The sequence below is a fragment of the Acanthaster planci genome, linkage group LG20 (assembly GCF_054643075.1).
Source record: "Acanthaster planci isolate LZ-2023a linkage group LG20, COTS_SCS, whole genome shotgun sequence".
Classification (NCBI taxonomy): Eukaryota; Metazoa; Echinodermata; class Asteroidea; order Valvatida; family Acanthasteridae; genus Acanthaster; species Acanthaster planci.
The window spans coordinates 3,028,952-3,049,810 of NC_141796.1; the positions used below are offsets into that span (position 1 = coordinate 3,028,952).

The following is a 20,859-nucleotide window of genomic DNA, read 5'->3' on the forward strand; positions in this document are numbered from 1 at the left end:
GTCTTCTCCATACTTCCGTTCGCCATTAATAAATTTGTGACATGGTTTTTTTATGTCTCTCAATTATTCCTGTCTTTTTGATGAGAGATTCTTTGAAAAGTTTTGATTTCGTAGTTTTCAAACCCATCTAGAGGAGCAAAAAGAAGCTATAACGAATTTAGTGTGAAAAGTGAACAATTCCGCAGAACCTGAATGAAAATGACGTTGAAATGTGTGTCTCTGTATTTTCAACGGGCTGATTTTGCCAGCATGGCAAAGTATGCCTATGTATGCCAAATTTATATGTAAAAAGGTCGTTTCTCCACAGATTATGGATGATAACTCCAAAACGAAAAGGTTTTTCTATTAATCTATTTGATTAAACAAAATTACTTAATGGTTGAGAGCGGTACTCTGGAGCCCTATGAATGGATTACTGACGTCATGGAATGGAAGGGCGTCCTCTTGGGCACATTAAAGACATTTATTGTTTCACATTTTAAATTTGTTTCCGATACTGCCGTGGATTAAAGACACAAAATTAACTAATGACGCAATTATCCCCGAAGTTATTGAAGGGAAAGTTTCGATATGATCAGTTTTCCCTTTTGTTTTCGTCATTTAATGTACTTCTAATTCAAAGATGTTATTTTGCTCTATGATGAGACCATTTTTATTTCCAATGACATGCATGAAAATTCTGTGATGTCATCAAACCAGATATCCATTTTGCCGGAGTAACTCTTGTTTGTAACTAAAACGAACACGTCCGATCAAGAATTTGTTTTATTATTATTATAATTTTTGGGGGGTGTTTAAATATTTTGCTCCGTTGAAAATGAGAGGCGGTGTTTGTATTTTCATTTTGGGCCAGTAAAACGCAGCTGATACACCTTTCCACAGAAAATTCGCCCTACTTCACGTTTGACCTGAAGTGCTTGACCACCCATCTGTAACACCCCACACTACCAACAACAGCGCGCGCAGATAAGCGGGCTACGGCACATGGAATCTGTGACTGAGCCAGTGGAGGCGTTCATTGGCTATACAGAGACGTCAGTGCGCAGTTCTCTTTCACGTCGCCACTTGCTGTTGTCTTTTCGGTGTGTGTGTGGGTGGGTGTGTATGACATCGCTGAACTCGTCAGGTATCGGAGTACAATAACCAACTTGCCACGCACGACGCGTTGTCTATTCCGCATGTGCGTGTGACGAGATCGCCGATGTCGCTAGCTATCGGAGTGCAATAACCAACATACTGGTCAAGTTCACCGACTAGGCGTCGCATGCCCCTAACTCCACATCGTATCTTGTTTTAATTCCACGGGACACGCAAGAACTGACGGGCTCTTGGCGGCATCATGTCAAAGATGAGTACCTTGTGGCAGCTGAAAGATTCTATGCTCAGGAAGGGAGGCGAGGCCAAGGACTATGTGAACATTTCAATGAATAGGTAGGAGATGTTTGTTTGTTACATCTTTACTTTAACCGAGGGAGGGGCAAACCAAACTTCTTTGGTTTTCTCCGTTATTCGAAGCACCGCTGAATTTGCTACAGCAAAGATATTCAAGATGAATTTAGCAAGTATATCAGGAAAAAATAAGGAGACGCGCTAAACCAAGCACAAACTGATTTCAAACTATTCGAATCTTTGAGCAGCAGCAAAAACTGTGTCGCTGGCTTAAGGTCTAGGGACAAAGCCTCATTTGTTATCCCGGGCCCCACCACCAGCGCTCAGGACACATTAACGAAAGTCGATTTTTCAGTTTAAAAAGATAACTATACCGTTAAAGGAAGGGAACTGTCGCTGCCGTACGAGAAACTTTTAGTGTTTGTCCTCACCGGGAAGTTTCAATTTGGAAATTAAAATAATACTAATAATATTGATAATATTTCAAGCTTTAAATGCAAGTCTTGGTGAGGAAAAGCTGCTTAAATGCTTAGTATAGCAAGAGTCAAAATTGCTGGTAAGAAAGTAAGGGCCGGCGACCGGTTTGAAAAGGGCCCCCCGGTAAGCTCGCCCTGTTGCAAGTACTCTTATTTTCAAATATTGGTATATGTCATCTATCCCAGAAGGAACATACCTGTAGTTTTTAATCCTTCAGCTCTATACAATGTTTACACTCATCCACTCAGACCCCTATTCATCTGTGGAAGCATGGTGGGGGAAGCCTTTCTTCAGGGACTTTGAAATGCTGATGTGCAGACAGGCCTGATACCGGCCTGGAGTAGCCTGAATACCGGGCAGGCATTATACAGGGTGGGCTACCGGGGGGCCCTTTTCAAACCGGGTCTAAATGGTCGCCGGCACTAATGGAATTTTCAAACTAGAAAAGTCCACTTTATGTCGAATGAGAATGGCGGAATGTTAGCGCTCTGGACAATAGTGTCATTGGGATGGTGCCCCAGCAAAAGGAGGTATTTCAGTAGTTGTGCCTAATTAAAGGTTGGAGCATGTGACATATAAAAGATCACCGTGACAGTTGACGACTTTTCTCTCTCACAGCTTTGCGTTCAACCTTTCATTTATGGTTTTGTATCGCGCCAAAGAACAACAACGCCTTTCTTTCATACAAAAAAAGCTTATGCATGAAGAGGCATACTTCACAGACTGGTCAAATACTTTGTCCCCCCCCCTTGTTGTTGTGAAAGTTAGGACATTTCCATAGAATACGACCAGACGTACCGTTGTGAATCTGCTTTGCCGTGTACATACACGATAGCATCTCTGATCCATGACACTTTAAATTATTTATAAACTGTGCTGTGTATAAGCACGCATTAGAAATTGAATACAACAGCAGAAATGCTCCGAACATTGGACTCAAATTTCGATATTTGTGGACAGGGAAAAATGCATCATTATCATTTTACAATGCTTAGGATTGGTAGTGCGTTCTTCAAAACGGTGCACAGGCTGGTTTTAAGACTAACTGGAACATATCGTTTCTTAGTATGTTGAATAGTTAATTCTGCTACTAATTCTTTGTCACTGTAATGTGTTAGAAGCATAGTTAGGTCTTGAAAAAACGTCTCCGCTTCTCTTTGATCTAATGTCGCTGCCTACAGAATTACCGTAACTCACTCAACTTAACCCCCAACGTGCTGATAGTTATTGAAGTATTTTTTATTACTTTTTTGAATCGATGATGGAAAATCGGAGTAGAGAATCGAGTTGTTGATTTTTTTTATTGACTCTGTAACGATCATGGTTTTGTGTGTGAACTGGCACAGTTATTTTTTGTCCTCATTGAAAAGGCTGATGACAGGCAGGTCGCGTGCAAAAGAGCAGTGTTCATGGGTCCAGTGCTCGGTTAAAAGTGCATAATAGACACGCAGTCATCACCGGCAGTAACGTAAGGATGTCTTTACGTTTATGCAGCGAAATGCGAAGTTCGGCTCCCAGATTTCATCACAGCTCAGAAAATGCCGTCTGAAAGCCAAATTGGCCGTCCATTTGCATTCCATAAATGGTTTACCCAAAATAGACTTATCTTGTCAGGATCATTTCATTTTTTAACGATATTATTTAGTGTTTTTATAAACATGGCTGAATATCAACAGTCGACAGTTGACAGCCCATATCTGCGGTTGGTTTTAAGGAACAGAGGGTTTCCTTTTCAATTTCAGTTTTTGGAACGCGTCAATCGATGGAGTAGGCCTATTTTAAAATTTATCAAGAGAACCAATGAAAGGCAACCTCTCAATTTACATTTACGTATCATGAAATAATATTAGCTTATATCTTGTTTTATTCCACAATAAGGAAACACAATCTTGATTTTGACATATTATTTATTCTTTCACGGGGATTCCACAAAACATGCCTCTCCCTATAAACTTTGTTGACTGATAACCCTATTTCACGTCAGAAACTATGTCTCTTACCTGTGGACGACGTTAAGGAGAACAGTGATCGAATAATATCACACCACTGTTTGATAAACTTAAAGTATCCTCCCAACTCATTGTTCAGATTGAACTCTTGCACTGAACAGGCAAGTGAATCCACTAGAAGACATTTCAGCTTGCGGGCGTATGCTCAAATGACAAAAACAATAGCAGAACGCGAAAAAGTTGCATTTGCCGCCAACGAACTTTCAATAGTCACTCAGCAAGTTAGTGTACCTATCACTTTGCGACAAATTCATATAGATGACCAGTCCTGGCGTTGGAGTCACTACACGAACCAGGTTGCCCGTCTCTGGGTTTTTTCAAAACAGTTTCCACGCAGTATAAAAGGAAATTTAACATTACCAGACGCCAGCCATTACTTTTCACGGAAACAGCTGAAGAAAATCGTCTCAAGTAAACTGGAAAAACATTATTGGTGTTTTATATTTTTTTGGCTGATGTGATAGAGTATTTCCTGAAGTACTGCTAGGTATAGCTTTTGTCAAGGCAGTGCATTCAACAGGTGTCCCTGCGGTGAAGGCATTTTGGCTATGCAGCCAAATGAGACGAGTTAAACCTCGATAGCCGACTGGAGTGCGGTGCCTGATCGTCTGTTTTTATTAGCTGACTTCTGATGAGGTGAATGATAGTTCTCCGCATTGCGTTGAAAAATAGCTTTGCAAAAAACGGACATCCCCTGGTTTACGTGATAGCACACGAAACGAAGACCTATCTTACTCGGCAAATGCGTGTGCACAGGTGTACCAAATGAATTTGAATTTGTAATCATAAAATTTTCCGACACCGATTCAAGTTCCTAGAGGTCATGGAATGCCTCTCGGGTGTGGTGGATTGTCAGACACTAGCTATATCCATGGTTACAAGTCTTGAGGAAAGCTTTGGTGTTCTTTGCTTTGCTTGGCATGGTTTGGCATGGCATGGCATAGCTTGGCTTGGCATGGCTTAGCATGGCTTGGCATGACTCGGCTTTGTCTGACATGGCTTGGTTTAACTGAGTATGGCTTGGTATGACCTAGCATGGCTTGGCTTGGCTTGGCTTGGCATGGCTTGGCTTGGTTTGGCTTGGCTTGGCTTGGCATGGCTTGGCTTGGTTTGGCTTGGCTTTGCTCTGCTCAGCATGGCTTGGCTAGGCTTGGCATGGCTTGGCATGGCTTGGCATGGCTTGGCATGGCTCGGCTTTGTCTGACATGGCTTGGTTTGACTGAGTATGGCTTGGTATGACCTAGCATGGCTTGGCTTGGCTTGGCATGGCTTGGCTTGGCTTGGCTTGGTGTAACTTGGCTCGACTCGGTTCATAATTAAGCAGCTAAAGAGAAGTTTGACGTACATACTGATATTATACGTTCTGACATCTTGCCTCAAGGATTCTTTTCATTGTAAATGGCTGACAAAATAAAACTAGGATAAAATTCAAATAAGCAAACCCTACGACTTTGAATGCAGGCAAAGAAAATAGATATGGAAATCTTCCTGAAAGCAATGATGCATGATATTCACCGCTGGACTCGTTTACCATTATCAGAACAAACGTCGCGGAAGGTAGACAAATCAACGGATATCTGCTGGGGTCCGCATTTCGATTAAGTTCCGGAAATTCAGTAAGACAAACGGCCAGGGCTGTTTCTCTTAGATGTACATACAGCTCTGTACTTAATAAGATTCGCTTTAATAACGGGTCTCGGGCGGTGCCAATAAGCTTTGAGTGCAGCCACTCCAAGATGTACAAGGACACAAAAAACAGACGAGTTAAAATATACGTTTTCAAAAAAAATGAGCCAAATTAAACAAATGTTGACGCATTCAGTCAATTAAGTTTATATAGTGCAGGTTAATGTTGGATGCCAAAGCTCAGGATTTTTATTTAATCTGTTTTTAATTACGCAGTTCACAATGTATTTTCTAAATTTCCTATTACTATTGTGATTTCATCACCTCTTTGATAAAGCTGTTAAAATTAACCTCTTCGTCTGAGAGCTATCCAGGGGTATATCTGATTAACTCAGGTGATTACTTTTTTCTGATTTGCTTTGCTTTTTAGTTTTGTTTCTTTTTTCATTTAAATTCACATACACAAGTACCCTCAAATTGGAGAGTAACATAACCCCATGAATTTAATAATAATGACTATTTTACTGATACTGCCTTTGAATTGAATGCTGGATCATGTATAAATGGCGTAGTGTACGTGACGTTGTACGAAACCTGACGAAAATGCTTCAACGCAATGTGTATTTTGGCTGCAATTCATCATTTGTTATCACAGGAAAATCCTAAAGACGGATCTTGAGAGCGCTGAACCGTCGCCATTTTAAGTAGGACCACTTCACAATCAGACAACCCCGCACGCCTCCCAACTGCCTTTCGTCCATTCCATTCAATAAAGATAAGGAAAAGGGTATGACAACAAATGAAAAATGGCGCATGATATAAGCGCTTTCCCCCTTGTAATTTTGACATTCATCGGGGTCTTTTCTTGTTGGGGAACGCGACACCACTGAACGAACTTCCAGTAAATTGTGACTTTCCCCTTACCTGGCACCAGCTTTTATCGATCATCGCGAAGGCCAAGGAAGGCGTCTTAGTGTGGCTAGTACGAATTCATTGTGTAACCTCTACTTGACTGTTTTCAGTTTCCTCCACTCTACATTAGGTGTAAATTAGATTTTAATTGCTAAATGCCTGTTCGCGCTGTTTCCTTAACACGGAGATCTACCGGTTGGAGGGAGGGTACAAAGTCGTATCAAGTGCTGTGTTATCTCCTCTCAAAGATAGATTGCGTTTGAAATGCCCTATCCATAATTAATGGCTGCATGCACTGGGGAGAAGGCCCCAGAGTGGTTTTTTTTTCTGAATAAAATTTCTTTCCTTTCCTCGGCCACTTTTAATCAGCTCACAGAAGCGTACCGTACATCTTGCAGTAGGTCGTTATTTCCTTTTATCTTGTATTTGAGCAATGCTTGTTCACCAGCCCAAACACGCTCCGCAGCAAGCTTGGGAAATATTCCCAGCTCTCGCTGTCTGGGGTTTTAAATTAGGCCCACTGTTTTTGGATTTTTCCCCTTTTGCACGATGACTTTTGTGCCTAGTTGATATCTGGTTTTCACCCGCCCTGTTGACACAATAATGGATTCGCTCGTGTTCCTTATGCCACCGACATGAGTATGATTTTATATTGTGTCGTCGCATGAGTTTCAGTAAAGTCTCACATGACGTATTTGCTCTGTGGTTGTTTACAATAACAGCCATTTTTTATCAGAGTAGCGACATCATATCCGAACAAAACAAGCACAGTGAGTATCGCAGGTGATTCTTTCGATCTCTTGTTACAACACCTGACCAGGGAAATCACCTGTTTTATGGAAGTTAAACGCAGGGTTTTGTTCAGTGCTGTTGGACCTTTTTCAGAATACCACTATTTATTTTCCGAAGGTGTAATCGAATCAAGCTGTGAACATCCCAGCCTGACCCGGTTTAGTAATTATCATACTGCATAGCAATTACTTGAGAACTAGGCGCAATCATAGGCGCCGTGTACAAACACGCGGCCTAATTGATGCGTTCATTAATGGGGATGGAATTAGCGACAGGTGAAGCTGGCCCATTTAGGCATACACTACTCGGCTGCCGACGAGCTTCCCTCTGCTGTCTTGGTAGCCCCGCCCAATTTGGCAAATATTTACAATCCATTATTGAAAATACCGCTCTGACAGGCTTTAAAATTGCAGATTTTGTTTAATTCCAAATGTTTAAGGTCTCTGGATGGTATTCAGAATTTGAATGTGGGTATAAATTTCTGTGGATTATCTACAGATGCCAGAAATATGCTTTATTTTGTTTGGTTTTTATCCTTCGATATATGGAGTCCCGGTCACACATGCAGTGGGCTATTCTGAAACCGATATATCCAAAAGTTTAGGTTTGGATAGGAGAACGTATTGATAATTGAACCGTACAGCTAGACACCATGGTGGCGACATCGGTGAAAATATTACATCATACCATTTGTTGTAGTCATTGATAGGCCATGTCATAAACATGTCAAAAACCCCAAAATGTTGAGTGTATCACCTCGTGCTCAGTGCACACGCTTGTCTTCGCTGTATTACACAGCATCCGATAATATCCTGAGTAAAAATGGTACCGAGGCAGCTGAAACATGTACTTTTAGAAGAGACACAAGCGTCAAGCCCCGAATTATTCTGCACAACTTAAATGTGATCTTAATGTAAGAGAACAAACTGGAAAGCCATTTTCAACAAATGCAGACTGTCTCTTCGTATCTGTTTTCATTTCACTTACACGTCAATCTTGAAAAAGAATGGGGATTAAGTATACTTGCATGTCGTTGTGAAACTGTCGAATCCTGGACCTTAACCTCAACGGAGAAAACAAAATAAATTAAATGCAGAAGTCCCATTTTGATATTCATTTCTTTTGTGAAAACCCGCAACCTCGCTGCGGTTCCATGCGTCCCTTGTAATAAACTGTAACAGTTGATGTGAATGTGCATTCAGACCTAAAGTCAGGTTGACACGTTCCTAATTTTCGAGCCGAATCGGCAGGGATAGCCATTCTTGAGTGGTTGGGTGGTGGTTTTTGTTGCCTTGGGATTATTCTGCTGATTGGGTGAATTATCATGAAAGATCGGGAAGGACCCGGACAATTTTCGGCAAAATTCAAAATTGTCAGGGTGATTCGGGAACAAATTTAAACACTTGATTTAGTCTTATTGTATGTGTAGCTTATTCTACATTCCTAAGGCATTCTTGGAGATTTCCTGGAATTAGTGTTCTTGGGTGTAAACAATCCAAAATCAAGCCGAAGCCTTACGAAATATATCAAGAGATATACGAGTATCATAGCAAGAACTTATAAATACATTCAGATTCTAAAATCGGTAGTATTCTGGGATATTCTAAGGTTTTTCACATTATTAATTGCTAAAATTTTGTTTTAGTCTACACCGAATTGTAAACCAGCTTGACTTGGTCTGATTCAGCTTCCAAAGTGTAGCTAGCTCATATAATTATTCTCTTCTCATCTCGAAGGTATTCCTACAAAAAGCTTATCAGGGATCATTTCTCCTGATGCCATGAAGAAATTCTGTTTGGGATAGACTGGGCTACTCTTGGAAATAAATCGGAAATGTATGAACGAATAGAGTTTTATACTCACCAAGGGCACTAGTATCCTCTTGTCAACGAGTACAAAACCACGTTGAGCTCACTTGCACAAGAGAAATCTCCTGCTTCAGGTCAACCATAAGGATATAAATACAGTTACATGGTCAGCGTTCGATCACAAACTGAACAACACTATTCACTCCGTGCTTTGGACCGTGTCTCCTAATTTTTACTGTCTATTCTAGTGAAAGCACTACTTTGGTTCAGTTGAGTGATATCGCATATTTGGACTGAAGTGATAGCCCGAATTCAAAACACGACTCAGCAGTTTTCGATCTCAAATCGAAATCGCAGTATAAACTTTTTTTCGGAATGTACAGCTTCCACTTGGCCGGAGTTTCAACAAGTTTGTTCTTAAGCACCCATCTTTAGATTTTGAGTAACTTTGTAAACTCGAAAGATCGAAAGAACCGATTGCAAAAAAAATGAATGACAAATGGACTTTAATTCAGTGTATGAGAAAATCTCTAGAATGATTTTCAAAGTTCGGTTTTGTGGCAAGTAACTGTGGAAATATTCCTTGTTATTGCGTCTACTCCAACACTTTTCAATACTGGGTAGATTTTTTGTTGATTATAGATCGGTGGACATTATTAAAGAAGTTCCTTTTGACTCAAATCATCAATCTACTTCATAACATCCTTTTTGTTAAGAACCATGGTTTTTTAAAGTCTTCATGTTTTCGTTCCCTCTTTGGAGAAAAGTACGTAACAACAAACTTCTTGTGTCTTGTTTCTCAAGAAAGACTTGCATTAAGAAGTTGAGCAAACCTTTTGTAGCCCCCCCCCCAAAAAAAGAAACAATACGGCTTGCCGCGATTTAAAGAGGTAACAGCCACCATAATGAATACTGATTTGCACAGGCATTATTGAAAAAAATGAGGTAGTCCCTATTATTATTATTTTTTTGTCATTGAGGCAGCTGTGTGATACGTGTACTCTTGTTATTTTCAATTCAATAAATGCTTAGTTACATCAATGCCGGAGATAAAATGTCCTCAGGCGTGATGGCGGCTCTGGCCCGAGACGTAGCGACCTCGTCCCTGTGTGTGTAGTACGCTTCCCGCTACCTTCCTTCACCCTTGGCCTAGCGCCTAACCATGCTTTCACTCAGCGGTCGTTTTGCAGTTTCTGCATAAAACGGGCTCAATTCTCCACAGCCTGTTGTGCCGAGGAGTACGATATTTTTTTCACAGTTAAAAGGTCAGAATCTCACCCAACCAATATGCAGAATCACACTTTTTTCTTAATGCTAATAAAACTGTAGAGAAGACGGGGCATTTAAAAGGGAAATAGACATATTGATTCACAGAAAACCTGAAAAATAGTATATATGTGAATTTTAAGCACCAAATACACGTAATGAATCGTTTTCTGGCTGTTGTTGCATGGAATAAGGGTACAGGAAGAAGATTTGCACTCCAGGGTGAAGGCAGATAGCGGAGAGCGTACTGCAAACACCATGGGAGCGAGGTCAGAGATGTAGAGGTTCGTTAGGGGGAGGTTTAATTCTGTGACGCCAAAAGCGACATCTTCAAAGCCAGACGAAGAAAGATTTTGAAAAGGGGCAAGACAAGAATCTGACGGTACACCAAGCTTACCACTGGCCCATACGCGTCATTGACAACGTGTAAAAGCTCAAGCGTGCATTACAACCACGCAGGCACTGCCACTCTTGGTGGGATGTTTCTCAGGGGTGATGTAAAATGTTCGTTGTTCGTTACGAACTGCATGCTGTATGGTATCCGGGAGCTTTGGGGAAATTCACGGGTTTTCTTACAAAGCGGCACAACTCTACCAGTTTGAGTTCCCTTTAATAGAGATTAACATACGATTCACCACGCGCTTACCGTAACCAGTAACTATTGGCCCACTTAATAGCTTCTCAATTTTCCCCATAAACTCTATAATTATTTGAAATAGTATAGAAGTTCATGTTTGGAAAGATCGGACTAATTATTCAAACCTGGTACGATGATGACAACTTCTACAAACACTCAAACCGCAAAATAATCACTGTTGGATCTTGTCAAGTTGTGAGAGTTACAGATGTCGCTGTCTCAATCGCCATCCATAACAAGTATCTAGGAGAAACCCGAGACAAAGAATACCTGCGTTTGTGTCACATTTCCCATTATCGTATGTCCAATGCCAACATAACGCAAGCACTGTAAAAACAAACCAAATCAAACCAAACTAAACCCCCCCCAAAAAGAAATTCAGTAAAACAAAGTTGGAAAATGTCTCTTCGTTCAACAAATAAGGGTTCAATTACCCAACGGATGGGCAATAAATGCCAAGCAGTGCAGTTGATGTTCGACCTTCTTCGGGTAAATATTGCCCTGCAAAATAATGTCACGTGTCGGGGTACAGTCGTTCTCTAAATCGGAATTTATTATGCCGGGTTTTTTCCTGCCTTTTGTTTCTCTTGTCTTACTTTTCAGTGCAAGACTGACGGCTTTCTGTAATTCATTTTTTATCACTCAAGCACCTGCATCAGAGAGATTCCTCGTAGATTTAGTCGGACCTGGCTCGGGTCAGGTTGGGAAGGGTGTGGCTGTTTTTTGGGGGGAGGGTGTCCAGGCGATGACTTTTCTAAGGTCCGCCTTTCTTGCAACTAAAAATATTTCATAAATGTCTGAAAATATTCAGGCATCCTTTGGGGCTTGGTGTGTTAATTGCCGGCGTTTTCCCCCGAAAATAGACGGCATAATCAATTTGATGCCAAACGGGGAATATTTTGAATTTTTTGGAACTTTTTAGGGTGAAATTTTCACAATTATCATCTGGATACATTAATGTAAATATTTGATTGAAACTTGAGTTTATTATAATGCTTTTGAGTTATAAAGAGGTTTGCGTTAGTTAGTTGTAGAGGTTTGTGGTAGGACCATGCAAGGATATCTCCTTTATGAGCATGCGTGGTTCTGAAAAGAACTGGTGGAGAACGACACATACTCACAAACGAGATATCCTTGCATGGTCCTACCGCAAACCTCTACAACTAACTTACCACCTTTACCATGAAGAGCTTCAAAGCTCATGTATTGCCTTTCTTCTGAATCTTCAATCCCAGCCTTTTCTGAATTTGAAATCCTACCAATGATTTGTGCATTGTCACCTTTTAGGAAAGCTCTCCATTAGGACGAAGAGGCTGGAATACCCGTGAAAGAGCAAACCAGGGGGGGAAAAACTGATCACATCTTGTACCAAGTCAGCCGAGAGGCATTCTCGTCCTTTGAACGGATACGTTCACCGCTCTTAAGTAAAAAGGAAAATAATAAAGTCACGTCGCTGAAATCGAACCTGCAACCTTTTTCAAAGCCCAGCCCAATCTCATAACATCCCTTTTACATGGATTCCTAGCAAGTAGCCGAAGCTTCAAAACACCCCCTGCCTTTATTGTTATTGTACTCAGTCGAGCGTCGGTGCCCCATTCGCCTAATGGAAGGAATATCGAGCGCCCATTCGAGGGATCTTTGCAGTCTGAAAGCTTCGGCTTTCTGACGCTTCACAGACCCATGAAAGATTAATCTAAATTTTTTCTCGGGGTCTGCAGAGACACTTGGAATACACGGCTGGAGAATACAGTTCGAGCAAACAGCCAGCAGGCTTGGAAAATTCAATCACAAGTACCTGTCAAGTCAAGAACAATTTCTCATGTTTTCCCCACAACTTAAGGCTTAGCAACTTCACCTTTCTAGTTGTAAAACGGTAGACCTAGGGGTACCCGACTAACCATGAAATCACTGCAGCCTCAAAGAACTCATATTGTGTGGGGTTGCAGTGAGTAGAGGCATTGAAAACCTGTGATTACGTCACACTGCCTGTCAAAACAAGGCACTTCCTCGCCAAACAACTTTTTATGGACGAAGTTGCGTTGAAATAATAATAATCTAAGAAAGAAGAATGACCAAAACAGGATAGCCTTTTCATATTGTGGCTTGTTTCTTTGGGTTCTTACTTCAGTCGAATGCCATGTTAATGATGTAGCAGGAACAGATCCTGGGTACATTGCTGGGAGGGGATTCGGGATATTTGTTCGTACAAGGGAGGCCCTACATGTAGTTGTATAACCGTTGATGAAGTCACTTAATCTCTGTTTCATCCTTAACCATACATACAAAATAAGACCCTTGCATGGTTGGTGTAGGTTTTAGGGGTCTTGCAACCTTTAGATGAAGGCCTTTAAAAATAGCAATGAGCAGGGGGATTGTCAGGTTTTCCACACGTTTTCACATGTGACGAGTCAAGGTTTATGGTGATCAGCTTAGTTTTTTATTTAATGCAGGCCTAGTTATTGAGTGTGTTACCATAGCATTCTGCGTAAACCGATTGATATTTGTGCCCTTGTGCTTCCGGCTCTCCGTGCAGTCGCATTAGTCTTCATTTGCTCTGGGATCTCGGCTTTTCCCGGGTAGACATTTTAATACAGCAACACTCGGCCACACATTACCCATCAAAATTGACCCTTAATTGAACACTGAAGGAAAATGGATTGACTTGTTAATTAAGGAGTAGCTTCAACCTGTGAGTTTGCTTAGTCCAAAGGACCCAAAAGCCTTGTTAGGATACCTCCATTTACGCTGGGTAATTGTTTGGCAGGGGAAAAGGCCTGGTTATTACAGTGTGTCTCAAGCTGCGTGGTAAAAGGCCTCTGCATACAAAACCCATGAGGATGTCACAAGACTTAATCATAAGAAGTATCAGCGAATTATGCGTACAGATATTACCCATTCTGTTTTCCTGTTGGCTTTTTTTTCTGAATCGACCGCGCGCAATGCACTTGGACAGCGTAGGCTACGCAAATACCATGTTGCTCACTGAAAAATGGGCATCGTTTTCCTTTCCCACAATTGTGCTTCTCAGTGGTAGAGGAATGGCTACCCGTATCCGTGTTCTGTTGTAGAATACTTGTGAAAACGTCATGCATAAGAAAGACCGTGAAATGAGTCGGGGGGCATGGTATCAGGTGGCTCAACTGTCCCCGGTTCCCACGGGATAAGAATGAAAAACGTTGATCACACATTCCACGGCTGGGCTGCTGGAATAAATAATGTCATGACACATCCGATTTATAAGATATTCTAATCAGATTAAGGAGATGCCGTTGCATTTTGTAGAAAAGAATCTCATGTAATGATTAGCCTTTCAAAATATTGATTACCAGTTTTTTGTAATAATTTACTGCTGAACTTAAACTGCGAACACCATTTCATCATTTACTCTGGTATTGTTTTGGTTTGTTTGAAGGTTCAGACCAATAGACCGATAAAGTTTTGTTCATTGAATCGGCCATGCCTATTCCAAAAACTTAATCTTCAATATCGAGACGAGATGTGCACAAAGACATGGGGGATGTTTGATCAATTGCGGTCCTGTTTATTTTCGTTTCCAGCGCAAATTTCCAGCAAATGAAAAACTCTATCCGCGCGAGAGTATCGATGAAAAGACCGTCTCCCGACCACCGTGGCCTGCCGAACAAAAGGGGAGCATGGTCTGTAATTCGAAAGCACCATTCGCTCTCCAGCTCCCGTTCAAAAGGCCCTTTTTCGCGCTTCTTTTCCCAAGGGACACGGAAGCGCCTGGGGAATAGGAAATCAAGTGGGAAGGCTATGGAATCTCTCTGCCCTAAAAGATAAGTTGAATGACCAGCAATGTTGACGCTGTCAATGCAGAATGGACGAACCAAGACTGCTTTCTCAAGTATCACAGTATTAGTTACAAGGTGGGTTGAGAGAACTACGAAGTTATCAGCCTTAAATTGGATAAATTTTATAAATCTCCGTCGTTTTTCTATGAGATTAAAATAATTCATACTGGAGAACTTTGATCCACCATATTAAAAAGGCCCTGTATTTTCAAGTGGAGTTTGGTTGAACCTGGCATATTGCTTTATATCAGTCGCAAAAATTCTGTCTTAGAAGCACATTTAAAATGGCATAAAATCTTCAATCAGGATACAGATCTTTGCTAATGAGTTGGACGAAAAAGACTCACACAACGTCTGTACAAACTTCGTAAGTAAGGGCATTTCGCCTATAACATTTGTGACTTACGGATCTCAAGATAAGCCTTAAAAACATCTTAAAAGTATTTATTGTACTTGCGTCTCATGTAAGTCGTGCCATATACTTAGATTCAGTTAAAATACATGTAAGTAAATAAAATTAATGGATTATTTACTGTTCTCTGTTTTGTCAGTTTGTTTTCTGTTGTTTTGTATTTCCATTTGTATGTGTTGTAGACTTGCTAACGAACTATTCAAGCGGGGAGTTTCATGCAGATTTTATTTATGGTTTATTTTTCTTTAAATCTTGTTTAGGTTGTTGTTCTTGTTTTTTTTAATGGCACTTTCAGCCACTCAGGCTATTTGCGCCAATAACTGTACGTTTATCTATACACTTTATTAATCAGCAAACTGTTCAAAGAAAGTTGGACCACTTGCTTTTGATGGAATGCTCCATTCACAGTGCTACTTCTAGAAACATACAAGAACTCTATGGTTATGTTAATGTTTTGTTTTAATGGCACTTTCAGCCACTCGGGCTATTTGCGCCAATAACTGTGCGTTTATCTATACACTTTATTAATCAGCATCACATTAAGGAGTTAGGAAGAAGGTCCAGTTTTAGAGGCAGGAGGAAACCGGAGTATCCGGAGAAAACCTGCGCGAGCGAGTATGGACTAGAAACCAAATGCACTTAAAGACTGGGCCAAGCCGGGACTCAAACCAGGGCCTCATTGTTGCAAAGCGAGGAAAGAACCGCTAGACTAACCCGCTCCCCCTAAACCTTGTTTAGTTTTGTGTTTTCAGCTAGAAGTATTGGAATAGAAGGCCTTCTGGTCACAGTTTTTTAGGTAAACCTTTTCAGTTCCAGGCATACGCCCCAGCAGGTTTTGTTTTTGTTATTTTGCTTTGCTTTTTTGTGTTTCGGTCGTTTCTTGGTTTTTATGCTGAATAGTAATAGAGGCTCATTGGACGGTCCTTCAGAACATGTCGTGTGTTACGTTTTGACATATATACGGAGTCAGATTAATAAATTATAAATAGCGAAATCAAGTTGCAATTGAATACCAAAATAATGGCAACCCTCAAGAGGGTCGAAATGAGACTAAAGGCTACTCTAAATTTGTCATTCATAAGCAACCGGATGCGCTGAAGCGGATATTCGCTTTGTGTACCGATCTTCAGCCTACAATAAATGGCACATGTATGGAGTGACAACCGCTTCAGCAAGGCAAGTCTGCCCTGGCAACCGACCGGAAGTGCGCAAGCGCACTGCAAACTTTTCAACTCTTGGCGAGCAGACAGACTGGCTCCCTTGCACAAGGAGTTTGAGGAAAATGATAAGTAAACAATCTGGAGAGATGCGAAGAAAAACACTCTTTTCTCTCTTCTGCCTCTCTGTTTTCGCATGACAAAAACTTCATTGAAGCCAGCGTGGTTCACGTACGAAACGGTTGAATCAAAAACCTTGAAAGTCCATTCCTCCTCAATACATCGTAATCATAGCAGCTGGCGTGTGAGTATTTTGAAAACGAATGAAAACAATTTATAGCTCCAGGGTACGTACAGTCAAAGACATGAACTTTTCATCTGGCTGTAACGATAATTCTGGCATTCGTGTCAGTGATTTGCTTGCTGTAATTCGAGATTTCATAGACCAACATTCATTATGCGGCTGTCCTTCATGACATACCCTTGAATTTTTAATTGTATGACGTCACACGGGCTCATACCTCTCTTTGTGGCATTTACTAATTTTTTTTAGCGGCGTAAAAGCTTTGAATAAATAATGGCAAAGAATATACAATACACCTTATCGAATCGTCAATCTTAGCTAACACCGAAAATTTAATGAGGTCTGATGTCTTAATGTTGGAAAAGAAAAATCTTTATAATTCTCACTAAAACAAGTTTGTATAGGCCTACGTAATTATATAACCGACTGAACTGACATATCTCGCTTACTACTGTTACTTGAGAATTCCTGCAAAAGATTACATATCAATAGAACATAATTGTTAAAAAGAATAAAAAAATCAAATCTGAGATCTGATTGTAATAGCGTAACCAATAGCCACGCTAATGACATGAAAGTTGGGGTTGTGTATGTAAATGTATTGACGATTACTTGAAGAAGCGAAGTTTGTACCTTTAAAATGTTAAACCTAACGGGGTATTTTAAAAGACTTCCATCGTGTTGCCCAGCTATTTTGTAAGTCAAGCCCTTGCCAGCACATGCTCCTTCCGTGCTATCTGTGTTAAGACTGGGTCCATTACGATGACATTAGGGAAATCAGGCTCACGGTACTTTCGCTCGAGAAATCGATACTGCAATTTCGTCCCTAACGACTCAATAAATGCGGTTAGAATCGATTTTTCTTGTAACTGTAGAGTATCATGTGTGTGCGTGTTTGTTATTGGGCTCAGTCCAGTCACCTTAATGATTTCCGAGGATTGCATTGCAATGAGACACGAACGGGGGAATTTGTTGCTGTAAATTACGTACTGTTTTGTTATCATTCTTAGGCCTTGGCTTACTGACATTTACCTGTCTGTACACAGTATAGGCATTCAAAAAACAAAACAAAATTGAGTAGGGAAGATTCAGCCCCCAATTTATCTCAATCAATTTAGCATGGAGTGACATAACCTCACTTCAGCAAAGCGCCACTGCGCGTGAGCCAACAGGACACTTCAGCGTTTCTCACACAACATACTAAAACTTCACCCCATCCCTCGTCACTTTACCTCAACTTTCCTCAGCATCCTGCCACCTACGTGTGGCCTTACTTAATCTAGTCCCTATTATAGAATGTGTCTTAGCTCAGTTAAACTGTCCTGAGCATTTCGAATCTCACTGTACTTTAGATATACCAGAACATATGTAATACAAAACTGCTGCAAACTGTTTGCTGACTACAGTGACCTAAAATACAAATCACAAAATATGGAGGGCCTAATGTTTCGATCTTAGCAGAATCTTTCTCAAAGGCAAACGAGACAGATAGGTTTAGAGAGACATGGTTCTCTACTGGGGACAAAGAATGTGATTCGAAACGTCAGGCCTCCTTATTTGTACAGCAATACCTTCCAAAAGCTCTGCTACCTCACTCAGGTCGCACACTAAATCTCTGGAAACATTACTTGGTTTGCCCTCAGCTTTGCTTAATCTCTCAGTCCACAACCTCAACACATTTGAGTTATCTTTCATGTGGCCCATCTGCGAAAGTAATATACAGGTAGCCCAAGCAAGTTATCCTAACCCCGACGCCAATTACTCAGGACTCTTGAAAATTTCACTCTGTCCTGACTGAACCTAAACATAGCTCAAAAGGGTACGTGAATACTTCCCGTGGTCACTGCCATCCTGGAACGCTGACACTGGATTTCCCTAAGCCACACCTCACGTAAGCAAAATTCTCCTAAACGCAAGTCACAGTTTTTCCTGATATGCTTCAAGTATCCACGAACACTCTGCATAATTCAGACATTAAAACGTCGCGATGATGCAGTTTTTATGTGGGCACCTGCTTTACTGTTGGCAGAGTATTGCATTTCACTGTCAATTGCTGTTTTGCGCAGCACAGGAAAGAACGAAGCTTCCGCGCAATGCACAGAGTAAACTTAGCAGTAAAACGGCAAATACGAATGCCACACAAGGAAACCCGCCGTGCCTAAAGGGGAGCACGCTTGCACACACGCCCGGGGCAAACACGTCATTTCTGGCACAGTTTGCTCAAGGTACATGCCTGCTTTTGAAGAAATCCTCGTGTCCTCTCCAGCTCCGTGCACAAACAATGACATTGTGCAGGACTTTTGTCAGAGTGGTCTTAAATTCGATTTTAGGAGTCGTGATTTCTTGTTCTATACGTATCAAGGAATTGCAAAATGTGTTTTCTTTTTCATTTAATGTGAGACGAAAGCAGAGGAAAATGTCTGCTAACGTTTTCTTCGATAAGTGTCTTATAATTCCGTAATCTTTTCTTGGTCGTCTATAATATGCTGCATGATTGCACTCGTTGTTCCCAGGAGAGAACCATATCTCTATTAAACTATGCGTGTATTATGTCAATGTCAATGTGCAGCACACCTCGTGCACTACGGACACATATTATACCTAACACTTTTATGCATAAATATTGTATGCATGTTGCACCACATTTCAAAGACTCTAAACCGTCTTTTTGAAAGACTGTGTACTATTACATTCTCCAACATCCGAATGGACTTTACAGAATGTTCACCATGCAAATAATTTTACCAGAAATATATTTTTTTCAGTGGGTTATCAAGTGCTGAATTGAAAGACTTATTCCTATGTCTCTATGAACGACATTTTTCCTCATGTGTTTTTGCTTTGCTTTGCTTTGCTCTTCTTCCTTGTCGGATATTGCCTGACTACTATGATCTGAACATCCATATGAATAAGCAGCTGTCAGCTGCCAACCCCCTGCTCCTTTCCGTCCGGAGTCGGGGGAAGTCAACCCAGCTACTGTGCCAATTTTGAGACAATTACAGTTATCACGGGGCCTCCGCGTCATTCCGGGGCTGGCTGTCAATGTTGGTGATGGCTGATAACTCGCTGATGCCTACCGTGCGCCTGCCCTTCTTATCGTTCACTTGACAAGCACCTTTATTGCTGGAGATCAGATTTCCACATCACATTCGCAAAAGGCAGGCAGAGGGTTCATTTAGAGCCCATTGACGCGGAAACATCAATGCATGTTTATTGTCATGTTTCTCAAGAACGGAGCTCTCTGATTTTTTTTTTACGGACGAGCTTTTTATGAATTTAACCCTATTCTTATTGGAATTCGTCGACTAGTAACTTTCGAATACATTTTACAACATGAAAATGTGCCAAAGATTAAAAACTCTTCACTGATGTCAAATTACCAAATGTTACGTACAACGTTCAAGGATTTGTTAGTTACAAATAGGTCTGAAACCACCGGGCCTTTAATCCGTGTAGGGAACTTTAATGTACTTACTATGTGATACAAGGAAAGGCCAATTGCCACTATATTCAGCGCTTCACAGCCATACCTGGTCAGAGTACATCAAAGGCCGTCTTTGCAGGTATCTCTCATGTACTTTGCCAACTCACAGCCGTTAAAGGCACACATATTGCAGTGCGCTTAGTCTGACATTTTGAATTTCGCCAGATCTTGGCTTGGTAATGTGATGTGAAGTGGATGGATGGTAGGCTTGAAAGAGGCTACATCAACCTCAACACCCCTTTCTTGAAAGTCCCGTTCTTTGGGGCGAGAATACACCATGATACAGGTGTGACGCAGCCTAACGAAAAGAGTAAGAAGTCGGAGCCACCTTCGACTTTAAAGTTCTTGAGAAGGCTCTTGCACAGTGGAAATCAATAGGACGACGCCAGGATTTTCACCCACATTGTCCATTGTTATCAGGATGCCCAACTGAGTGATGAGCTAAGTTTGGTCTCTCTGATCTACTCTACAGCGACATTGCTGAAAAAATTGCCATCAGATTTACTTTGTTGGATCCTTTAACAAATTATTATCTATTAAACATTCATTTAGGCAAACGTTTCTTTTTGCCGAAATGTTCTTTTCCAATTCGTCCGTGACGTAAGTTACTGCTGATTTTTTTTTCAAAACGAATTTTACATCACTGTAAATCAAATCTCCCATTCGGATTTGAGTGAACACATTATAACGGCGTTGCACAATACAATCTGCTTTGAGGTTGACAGCTTCATATCTTTAGGTTATTATTTCTCTTTCAAAGTCTGCTTTATTGCC

At 41.0% G+C, this 20,859-nt stretch overlaps 1 protein-coding gene across 2 annotated transcripts in view; it reads left to right on the forward strand.

Moving 5' to 3' along the window:
• The first annotated feature begins 875 nt into the window (after positions 1-875).
• Positions 876-20,859, forward strand: part of LOC110975478 (vesicular glutamate transporter 1-like) — an 80,005-nt gene continuing 60,021 nt past the window's right edge. The window contains exon 1 of one of the 2 annotated variants that reach the window (XM_022228010.2): positions 876-1,431. In XM_022228010.2, coding sequence (XP_022083702.1) covers positions 1,340-1,431 — 92 coding nt within the window. In that variant the 5' untranslated portion in view covers positions 876-1,339. The remainder of the gene's footprint in view (positions 1,432-20,859) is intronic. The other variant, XM_022228011.2, reaches the window with a different exon arrangement.